The sequence below is a fragment of the Salvia splendens genome, chromosome 15 (genome assembly GCF_004379255.2).
Source record: "Salvia splendens isolate huo1 chromosome 15, SspV2, whole genome shotgun sequence".
NCBI classification, from domain to species: Eukaryota; Viridiplantae; Streptophyta; class Magnoliopsida; order Lamiales; family Lamiaceae; genus Salvia; species Salvia splendens.
This window is the reverse complement of record NC_056046.1, coordinates 25014395-25026566: the sequence shown is the minus strand read 5'-3', so window position 1 is coordinate 25026566 and position 12172 is coordinate 25014395. Positions and strand designations below refer to the sequence as shown.

The 12172-nt window shown below is 33.7% G+C and overlaps 1 protein-coding gene across 1 annotated transcript; it reads right to left on the bottom strand.

Moving 5' to 3' along the window:
• Positions 1-1559: 1559 nt before the first annotated feature.
• On the bottom strand, positions 1560-2556 carry LOC121767690 (thiosulfate sulfurtransferase 18-like). The gene is made up of 6 exons (XM_042164017.1): positions 2534-2556; positions 2363-2443; positions 2187-2260; positions 2026-2096; positions 1900-1953; positions 1560-1771 (listed from the first exon to the last, which is right to left on the bottom strand). Exons 1-6 carry the CDS (start codon positions 2551-2553, stop codon positions 1679-1681), a joined length of 393 nt encoding a protein of 130 aa, XP_042019951.1. The 5' UTR covers positions 2554-2556; the 3' UTR covers positions 1560-1678.
• Between the last annotated feature and the right edge of the window lie 9616 nt (positions 2557-12172).

The following is a 12172-nucleotide window of genomic DNA, read 5'->3' as shown; positions in this document are numbered from 1 at the left end:
AAGTAGATCATTGAGATCATCTACTTGTAGGCATTCCTTGTGGAATCTTGTCATGAAGTCGCTAATCTTTTCATCGCGACCTTGACGTATAGAAAGCAGCTGAGCCGAAGTGATTCGGGTTTCCGCTTTCTGGAAGAACCTCCTATGAAAAGCATCCATTAGATCTCTGTAAGATCTAATGCTGCCTTGAGGGAGGCTATCAAACCACCTTCTTGCGTTCCCGATGAGCAGCTCGGGAAACAGCTTACACATATGAACCTCATTGAGACCTTGGTTCGCCATATTATACTGATAGCGTCCCAGGAAATCATGAGGATCCACTAACCCGTCATAGTCACTGACGGAGTTCGGTAATTTTGTGGCAACGGAGTTCTGGTGATATCATCCGAAAACGGAGTCTTCAGCGCTCCATACATAGCGAATCCGACATCTCTACGGTATGGTGGAGATGGAGTTCTCCTGTGATTTCGGTAACAAGGAGGAGAAGGAACATATCGGTGGTGAGGATTCTTTCTCCTGGAAGATACGACACTACTGCGGTAGTGACTTTCATGTCTGGAGGGGGAGGGAGAATCCGCCGTTTTCTTCTCCGGCTTCTGGCTCTTTTGCAGGAATGTTAAGAACTCATCCTGCTTCTCAGCCAAGAACAACTTGACAGCCTCATTCAAAGCGAGCTGCTGGGGAGGCTCGGTGCGATGACTTTTTGAGTGGTTTGTTCTTTCACCGTGAGAACTGGAGGCAGATTTCTCCCGAGGCTGTTTTCCAGACCTACGGGCTGGACTAGCTTCCTCACGTTCATCACGGACGGAAGTATGGGTATTGTGTGATCTGGTACGCATTTTTTGGTGGAAAAGGATCAAAAACTCGCTTTTATCACAGTTTTGGTTTTCTGTTTCCCACAGACGGCGCCATTGATGATTTGGCGAATTTTTGATGGGAATAAATGCAAGTAATAAACGATCACAACACGGAAAATTACGTGGTTCGATTTACTGAGATAAATCTACGTCCACGGGAAGAAGAGAGGGCAAATTTGTATTGCTTGGTCTCGCTTACAGATTACAATACTGATTTGCTATAAGATTCAGGATCTAGAGAGCTTAACCCTGGTCTATCTGATCTAAGTTCTATTTATACATTCAAACTAAGATCGTGGTTTGCAGCCCTGGTAGTGGGGTTGATAACTGCTTAATACCACTAAATAGTTCGTGGGTGTAATGGAGGTCGTGGAGATCCTGCATGGGTCCACTATCTCCTTGTTCGGTCGAATACTGAGACCGAACTGCTGAACTTTGCCGATCAGCTTTTGCCGATCTGAGAGTTGAGCTCGATTGGTCGGCTTTTACCGAGCTATAGGTTGTGACCGAACTCTTTGGTTGTGCCGAACTGATACTACCGAGCTATAGGCTGTGACCGAACTCTTTGGTTGTGCCGAACTGATACTCTTTCTTGGGTTTTGGGCTGATGGGCCGTCACTGCTATCGGGCTCGCAATTATTGTTTAGTTGTTTAGTTCGTATCCATCATAATACTTACTAAATCATACAGACACACGCTTCATTAGCTTATCGAACAATAGCATTTCTTTCACTGAAATATTATATTACTACATTTCAATATAATGTATCCATTTCTTATTGTAGGTGCAGCAATAAACGGACACTAAATACTTATTCAAATCATATTTTCACATCATCTGACTTCTTAACTGCAAATCCATTTCCGACCCAGGCAATGTATCCACCACCCATGTTGAGCACATGCTTGAATTCCTGTGATATATAAATAAAATTTTAAAAAAAAAACGCTACATTGATTGAACAAAAATACTTTGATAGATGTATTTAAACAAAAATTCGAAGAAAAAAAAATTACAAGAAAAAGGATTAATTAAACTTACTGCATCAAGAAGATCTGTAGTTGCATACACAGACCTAACCCCACTTTGGCAACCCTGTATTTGTTAAAAATGTAATAAGATAAAAATAATAACACCATAAAGAATTAAATTTACTAATTGATATACCACAACAAGATTTTCTTCCTTTCCCAAAATTGCCATAACCTGTTCCAGGAACTTGGGATTTTTGACCCTGCCTGATCAAAATATTAAATGAGATTAAAAAAATCAAGATAACTTAAATTGGATTATAATTTATTTAATACAATTTGAAAAAATATGTCCACCTTCTGGAGTAGTAAACATATATGGAATGTTCAAAGCATTCTCCAGATGACCTTTCTTGAATTCTTCTTCAGTCCTAGTATATAAAAATTCAAATCAAAACAACAAATTTAAATTTAATCAAAATGTGACTGAATTTCATGATTATTTTGTAGTTGATCATAATTTAATTTCTTACCTAACATCAAGATAGCAGTGGCCAAGAGTGAGCAAATCTTTGGTTGCCTGAATATCCACAGTGATAACTTCAGTTCCAACGCTGACAAAAAAAACACATACACGCACTGCAAGGTGAGGAGACACACAGTAGAAAACTTATTTGTTTATCTATTTGTATGCATATAAGCACCTTTTCTTCATGATATCCATGAAAATGTAGAAGGTATTGAAATTTGCAGTGGATATAGATATTTTTTGTTGCGTTTTATAAACTACTATAGGATGTTAATTATAATAGTGGGAAATTGGAGTGTGACTCTACCTTTCACTTAATTAATTAGTGAGAGATGAATTAGATGCCATATATGTATGCCAACCTTTAAGTACTAATTTAATAGTACAACATTATTTGTTTTATTAGAACTGGATATGAGTGAATGATGGGGGGATTATATGTACAGATTCAACACCTCAATTATTGGAACTGTTAATTTAAGGCAAAAAATTTATGCTTATTAAATTATTTTTATTTTTTTACCCATTGAAGTTAATAGATAATATATGTCGAATTGAGTAATTATGCAGTCACTGATAATATTATAGATTTAATATTATTGCCTGGTTATGATAAGTTCACTAAACAAATGAATACGAGCTATTCAATCGCAATGATCAAATGCATCATTGGTTAAATGTGGAATTTATTACTCTGTGCCCATAATTTTCAATAAAAACGTAAGGACAAAATGGTATGAATCATATCAGACTCAGAGAAAAATTGAGATAAGAATGTCATAACACTTTATGTGAGTGATATTTGAGCCAACAATAACAACACATAAAAAGAAAGAAGAATACCATATAAATTGAATTCTTTAACAAATTATAGGTACATTCATGAATTCAGTTGTTTGTATTCGTCACATCTTGATATTGTTGAATTTGTCGAGCAAAAATATTATTTTGGGGCAAACATTATTTGATGTTCATTTTTAATTGAAGTGCCAAATACATTAGACAATTCGCAATCCAGCTTACCTTTTTTGCATGATTGTTTATACAGCAGTAGAGCTAAAAAAAGAGAATGTGGTCTTGGCTTTTAACAAAATGCATTTTACTTAATAAACTTTGTAATTATTAAATTTTTAATAAGATTAAATGTTTAATTTAGATAAACATTTGTCCATAGAAACATATTTTTTGTTCGCATTTTTTCCACAAATTCAATATACACAATTTAATCATATTCACTTTACACAAAAAATTGCTGGAGTCGGACGAATTACTCTATTCACAATATGTTGAAATGGAGGAAAATTGGCGGAGAAATACCGAGAAACCGCCATGAATTGAGAAAAACCGTTCAAAGAAGAAAGATATGGAGATGAGAGAAAAAAGGAAAAAAATTCTTTATTGACTACATTTTTGTTAATTGGTTGACTTTAACTTACAATAATAGATATTTGGAAAACGCAACACTAATTATAACCGTTGGATATTCTCATTTAATGTCCCTAATTATGCCAGTTGAAAATTACAAAAAGTATATAAAAAATTGAAAAGGGTGCTTTAGGAAATCTGTTTTAGAATTGGTTTAAATATTCCTAATTTCACGCCACCCACATTAAAATCAGTTTTCTTATTACCTATATGATTCTAATTATCATATCTTTTTATAATGGAGATCTTTCCACATCACGTATAATTTCTTTAATTATAATTCATATCAACAAATGATAATTCTTTCTTTAATTAAGTTGATTTTTTATTATGATATACCATATCCATATCACGTATTATTCACGCCACCCACATTAGACGTGATTTTTGTTTATTATTTTTTTTTGCATGAACCAATCCGATATGTACATTGTTTCATGTTTTTTTTTTCGTCTAATGTACATGCTGCGTTCTAATAATGACCTTTTGTTAAATAATGTACACGTGTAATACTAAATGATGTACATGTGTAAGTATTTAATGTTTGGTGATAGTTGAATCCATATCATTTGGGTTTAGCAATTCATGTGACTAGGTTGTAGTACACACTCACAAAAAGAAACCATCACCAAGGGCAGGGAGTTTGAATTTAGCAACCCATGGGGCTAGGGTATAGTACCACCACATGAATTAAATTTTGTTTTTTAATGTGTGTTTTAGATTGGTACAGTAAATAATGTACCAATAGTATCTAATAATGTACATTCGTAACACTGAATAATGTACAAATTGAAGAGAATAATGTTGAAAGGAACTTGAATTCATGCCCTTTGGGTTTAGCAATCCATGGGGCTAGGTTGTAGTACCCATTCACAAACGAAAACCATCACCAAGAGCAGGAAGTTTGATTCATTCCCCTAGGGTTTATTGTTAGATTTAGTATACTGAAAAGCATGTTTCGAGCAAGTTCGCGCGAATATAATCTTGCTTGTATACGGAAAACTCTACAATCCACTTTTAACCCGATTCAATATTATTCGAGCAGTTTGCACGAATAGAATCAGTATATTATTACATTGTATTTGCTTGTGCGTTTATAAGATATTTTATAAACATTTAAATGCATAAGTAAACAAAGCCTAAGTCTTTTGCTTAGTAGATTGGTTGTGGGTGTCGTCCACTTTAAGGTAACTACTGTCGGTTCTATGCAATGCTTTGCAAAAGAAAAAGAAGAATTTCACAACCTAGATAGGCTTTGGCTACCTATCGCGAAAGGTTGCAATGTTAGTCCGATTATTTCTAAGCCTTATTGAAATAAGATTATGTTGGTGTGGTATAGCACTGAATGGATCTAGGGCTGGCAAATCGTGCGGATTGGGTCATTATCGGGTCAACCTGATAATGACCCAACCCAATAAGGCCTAACCTGAACCCGACCTGTTAAGGAAACTGTAAATCCGAACACGAACCCGACCTGCTACCTTCAAATCCGAACACGACCCGCACCCGACACGAACCCGTCATCGACACGATATAATATGGGTTGACACGACACGATAACAACCCGAACCTGATATTACACGATTAAAACCTAATATTACACGATTAAACCTTAATTTTTAACCTAATTTACACAATTAAAATTCATTTTATACTATTTAAACCTAATTTATAAGAAATTAAAAAATTAAAGTAATATATATTTTGTTAAATAATAATAAAAATAATAATATTATTTCTTAATGGGTTACCCGTATCCGACCCGCATCCGACCCGAACCCAACCCGAAATTATCGGGTTCTTAATGGGTCAACCCGATAAGGACATGGATCCAATAAGACTTGACCACAACCCAATAATTTCGTGCGGATTCGTGTCGGATTTTCGTGTCGTGTCGAAAATTGCCGGCCCTAAATGGATCTAACAGCAAGACGTGTCTTTATGCTATCTACTGAAAGACTAGGTCTTGATAAAATACTATTTCTTAATCTACATACGTTAGCATTGAGCATACGGTATTGATTATGCACTACTTTGACTTATCATAAGGTCCGGGTTTTTCGCAACCCAATAATCCTGATATATTGGGTAGTGGTGATTAATATCTAGCGGTGCTAGGATTGCTATTATGTTGAATCGTGCGCGAGGTGAGTCTCGTTTGATAATGTCCTCAAGAGCTCAAGAGGAGCTTGAACAAGGTTTTATTATTCGGAAACTGGCCAGTTGGAATTTAATTATTCCATGAATAATAAATAAATATTTCTTGCTAAGTCCACTCTTGGAATTGATAAGATGTTAATTAATTAAATGCATAGCAGACTTTAATTAATTAATGGACATGTATATCTTAAGCACGAGAAATAAATAATAAATAAAATGGAAACCTGGATTACTTGTAATTTCGGATTGGCTGCTCGTAATATTCCAATATAAGCTTGTATTAAATTGTGAGTTTAATTTAATTAGTAAAATGCTAATTGGGGGAGCCCATATCCAAAACTTTCCATAGATCCCTGACTGGGCCCAATATGAACTTAATATAAATAGGAGAATAAATGAGACAGAAAAGACAATTTTTAAAGATGAAATTTTCGTCCCTTCTCTTTTTGAAGGAGGACGAAATTTTCTAATTTTCTCCTCCGTGAGTTTTTCCGCTCCTCCTCCATGAGAAAGGTCTGTCTCTTTTTTTAGTCCTAGTATTTTGATAAGATCAGCCTACCCTGATATCGAGATACAGTTCGGGAACCAGTTAGAAGATTTGTGGTCTAGTATTGAAGATCATCGTGGAGAAAGCGCGAGCAATCGAAGATTCTTTGGAGAATCAAATCGGTAACTCTAATCCGTAGAATTCATGTTTTAGGATTTATATTCTTTAAGGGTGAATTATTTGCGTTCTAGCATGCAATTCTGTGTTAACATGTGAATAGATTAATCTCATAATTTGTCAAATAGATCTTACGTTTGATTTATTTGTTTTGTACAAGTCTTCCGCTGTGCAAGGGGCTCCAAACCCCAACATTTTATCAATCCATGGGCTAGGGTATAGTACCACCACATGAATTAAATTTTATTTTTTTTATGTGTGTTTTAGATTTGGTACAGTAAATAATGTACAAATAGTATCTAACAATGTACATTCGTAACAGTGAATAATGTACAGATTGCAAAGAATAATGTTGACGGTAACTTGAATTCATGCCAATTGGGTTTACCAATCCATGGGTCAAAAGTATATAGTAATGTAAACTTATAACATAATAATAGTAGAGTTAAAATTATAAAGTAGGATAACTCTAAAACAATGTAATACTTAACTACTAAATAATACTCGTCTTAAAGCAAGTATAAAAAATAATATATCTGGAAAACAAACTAAAAATGTCAATATTTCCTCTTGTTTGTATGCTTCTCCTTGTCATTCTCTATATATCTTTCAGCATTGGAGAGTTTCTAAAATCATGGTCGCCCATCTGATCACAAACAGAATCAGACAAAACATACATTAAAATACTAACTTCGTACATTACTCAGTAAGAGAAATATACATTAAATAATTATAGTCGTACATTACAATTATAATGAATATAACAAACTTAATCAGACTTATATGTATGGGTTTGTACTATGCCCAACCCTATGGATTGGAACCAAGTTTGGTCAATCGAGGTCCCCTACGTGAAGTTGTGAATATTATACCATAGCCCAATGGATAAATGAACCCTAGGGAATTGGCTCTAACTAGATGCCCTTGTTGAACGTTGTGTTAGTGGGTTGGTACTACATCCTAGCCATATGGATTACTAAACCCTTGAGGAACTGATTTAACTTTCGGCTCTTATTGAAGCATACACACACAAGGCAGAAACAAACAAAGTACTCCCTCCGTCCCACAAAAAATGTCACACTTGTGGGACGGTACGGGATTTTAGGAGGTTTTGTTTTGTGTGTTATGTGGAGAGAGAAGATATAGTATTTATATTAATGTGAGAGAGAACTTTTTCCATAAATGGAAATGTGACATCTTTAGTGGGACAAATGAAAAAGGGAAGTGAGACATCTATTATGAGACGCATGGAGTATAAATCTACTCAAATGATGTAACAACATATGATTTATCAAAACAGAACAAATGAATATACGTAACTGGCTAAATGATGTAACAAAATATGATGTATCAAAACAGACACTTAATGTACAAAATTCAATACTCTCAAAACTAGATAGTTACAAATAAGCCTTCAAATAGATAGACTGATGTACTAATATGATTCTATAACGTAACACAACATCTTACAAACATTTGTACAAACTTCATTCAATAGTCACACCCCCAAATTTATGAAGCTAAGAATCCAAATATTTGAGCAAATCAACGATGAACAAGAAGCGAAACATGTAAACACTGAATTGAAACAAAAAAAACATTCGACCCAATGTAGACGAAAACATCACAAAATCAATAATTAACAAAACTGTACAACCACAATCCCTGTAATGTACGAACAACACAATCGCGATGTACATTCACGGAATCAAAGTTTATGTGTTGAAATGAACAAAAACAACATCAAATATAAAAAGACTGCCTTTTTATGTAACCCCACCTAAAATTCTAGGTTAGGAATCGCATTTTATAGAGTGTTTTACTAGATTTTGGGGTTTTAAACAACCATAGACTTCTGCTTGCGCCTATAATCAAAACACGACCGTCGATTAATGAGTAGAAGTCAGGGGATTCGTTTTCGCAGCCTCAATCATCGGTGATTTTTGGTTTTTCTTTGAAACTCAGCGGCGGCTAGGGTTTTTGGGTGTGGAGGAAGTGAGTGGAGACGAGAGAGATATTAGGGTTTTGTATACTAGAAATCACCTTTCGAGTGATTGAATACTGTAAAACTCTATATATTCTTTTCTAATGAATGCAACAGATTATTTTTGTCATAATGTTGTTATGTTTTACATTTAATGGATGTTTATTGCATATTTAAATGTATAAGTGAACGTAACAAAGTCTAAGTTTTTGTTTTAGTAGACCAGTTGTGGGCGTCGTCCATTTTAAGGTAACACGGTCAGTTCTGAACAAAGAAATATAAGAATTTCACAACCTAGATAGGCCTAAACTACCTATCGTGAAAGGTTGCAATGTCAGTCCGATTATTTCTAAGCCTTATTGAAATAAGATGACGTTGGTGTGGTATAACACTGAATTGGATCTAAAACGGCAAGACGAGTCTTTATGCTATCTACTGAAAGACGAGGTCTTGATAATTAATTTCTTAATCAATGTACGTTAGCATTGAGCATACGATATTGATTATCTACTACTTTGACTTACCAATAGGTGCGAGTTTTTTGTAACCCAACGATCCTGGTATCTTGGGTAGTGGCGATTAATATCTAGCGGTGCTACGATTGCTATTATATTGAATCATGCGCGAGGTGAGTCTTGTTTGATAACATCCACAAGAGGAGCTCGAAACAAGGTTTTATTATTCGGAACCTAGCTAGTTGGAGTTTGATTACTCTATGAATAATAAATAAGCGTTTCTTGCTAAGTCCACTCTTGGAGTTTATAATATGTAATTTAATTAAGTCCATAGCAGACAATGATTAATTAATGGATGGTTCTATCTTAAGCGCGGGAAATAAATGACAAACAAATAGAAACCCGGAATACTTGTAATTTCGGATTTGGATGGGCAGTGCAATATTACTTCTTTAGTGGCTGATTGTAATATTCCAATATAAGCTCATATTAAATTGTGGGTTCAATTTAATTAGTAAAAAGCTAATTGGGGGAGGCCATATCCAAATTCTTCCTTAGATCCCTGACTGGGCCCAATATGTGACTTAATATAAATATGAGAATAAAGGAGACAGAAAAGACACTTGTTTTTTTTCACAATTTTCGTCCCCCCTATTCCAAGGATAGGAACAATTTTTGCTCTCCTTCCGTGAGCAGGGTTCTGTCTTCTTTATTCAAGTCCTAGTATTCTGGTGAGATTTGCCCACACAAATTTCAGATTACAGTCCGGGATACCAGTCAGAAGATCCGAGGTCGAGTACTCAAAATCTTCACGTGGAGAAGACGCAATCCATCTTCGATTCTTAAGTGAATCAACGAGGTAAATTTGCTAACTCCGTAGCAAGCATGTTTTAGGGATTATTTGTGCTAAAGCATGTTTAAATTCAAGTTGTGAGCATGATACATGTGAGAATTACGCGAATAGAGTTTATCTAAATAATCTGCTAAATAGATCAAGTTTTATGCGATCCGTTAGAACGCACGCTTCCGCAGCAAACCCCTTCAAGAGATGAATGTGGGTTGAATGATGGAGAGAGAGTATCTGAATCATTGCTGAATAATATCCCGCAGAATTAGTGCACCTGCTGTTTTGGAACGAATGGTTTAATTCCAATCTTTACCATTCTGTCCTTTAATGTACCATTTCAGCCTATTAATGTAACACGGTCCATTAAATCTCACCCTTCCAAATTAATGATCTAATGGTTGATATTAATTTTGTGTATAACACTAAGGGAGCATTAGAACCTTAATGCTCCCCGTCAGTAATATGCCTTATATATAGGCTCGGTAAAAGAAAAAAACACAACTAATCAACCTAACTAATTACATTTTATTTTCAATTTCAACACAATATAACGGGGAGGGATCCCCCGCTGTGGTAAAATTCACATCAGGGCCTGCCGTGGACAAAACGCACCATTTAAACTATGAAACGCAGCCCTATGTTCATACGGATTATTTTGATATTCTTACGTTTATTTTATTGTTATACTGCTAATAAAGACACTATGGTATCCATTTTCATATTTATGTAATTTAATACACTTGTCAGTTTTAATTTTATTTCCTTGGTTAATTATTTTGGAGTTAATTTTTTCGTACCCCGAGTTAGTTCAACATATTTCACTTTTATTTCAAGTAATAAACGTACATAGGCCACTTTCTTTCTTTTTCAGCATTACTTTTTCTCTTTTTTTTTCATTTTTTAGGTTTTGAGTACTATCATTCCAAATAAGATTACCATGCGTTGCTATATAGGAAAACAATTGTTTATAATAAAATCTCTCTTTTTATTCTTCTAAACATTATTTAATTATTATTCTTATCATATACTTATAATTTTGGTCCAATCATACATTAAATTCCATTTTTGTTAAAAAGGTTCTCCAATCAAACACTATAGCCAAATTAATTTTTAATAAAAAACACCAAATTTAGAGTAAACAGCAAAAATAGTAGCTACTACAAAGTTTTTTGAGATGTTGCATATCGTCCTTATTATTTTGAAGATATTCAATTTCAAAAGTATTTAACCCGATATGATGCAATAAGAAATAAAAAGTGCTCATCTAGAACTTTAAAATGCGCTAGTTGATCATTTATGGGAACAATACACAAATTTCGAGTCTTGAATTTTAACTACTCCATCCGTCCCACTAGAATATGCACTCTTTCCTTTTAAGTGTGCTTCAATTTATATTTGAATTTTATTATAGTATGTTTAGTGTATTTTAATTTTAAAAATAGTGTAATTTTTTTAATATAAAGTATATTTAATACATAAATATATTAATAAGAAAAATTTGTATAATTATTTAATTTAGTATAAATTATTGATTAAATATTATGGGATCAATATGTAATTTAAATAAGTATGTAGGTATAAAAAAAATATAAAAAGTAGGTAAATATAAAATATTTTTTAAGTTTGAGTTTGGCGTAAATGATTGAAGTAGATTTAATTTTTGGTGTGACTCATACTCAAAAATGAGTTTGAATTTAGTATAAATGGTTGAAGATGTCCTTAAAACACCATTACAAAATTCAATAATAAAAAAGAACTCGTTTTTCTCATTCAGTTATCCTACATTATTTCTTAAGCAATAACTTAAATTATATAGTAATGCAAGATATAAAATATGAAAGAAAAAATTAAACTACATACTGAACAACTACGTACACATATTAGACGTAATTTTTAATGCATAAAATTTAATTAAAACTCTGCGATACTAATACCAGAAAATGTAAAAAGAAAGTTAAACTTAATAAGCAAAGAAATAGTCCACTCAAAGATGATAAATTCCAACTACAAACCCGATTGCATCAATGCCAAATACTCCTATTTATAGCATCAAAAAACTAGATTTTTTTAAATAAACTCGCTCTAGAAAGAAGGAAATAACAACTGATGTCAAGAGAACTCGAACTCGGCACCTCATACAATAATGTATGAGCTCCTTGCCACTAAGACAAAGACTCAGCATCCAAGATAAAAACTAGTTTTTGTAAATGTAATTTGCAAGTTAATGCATATTCTAAGTTTACTAGACAGTAAGCAGTGAATTTTAACGTCAGTTTAAA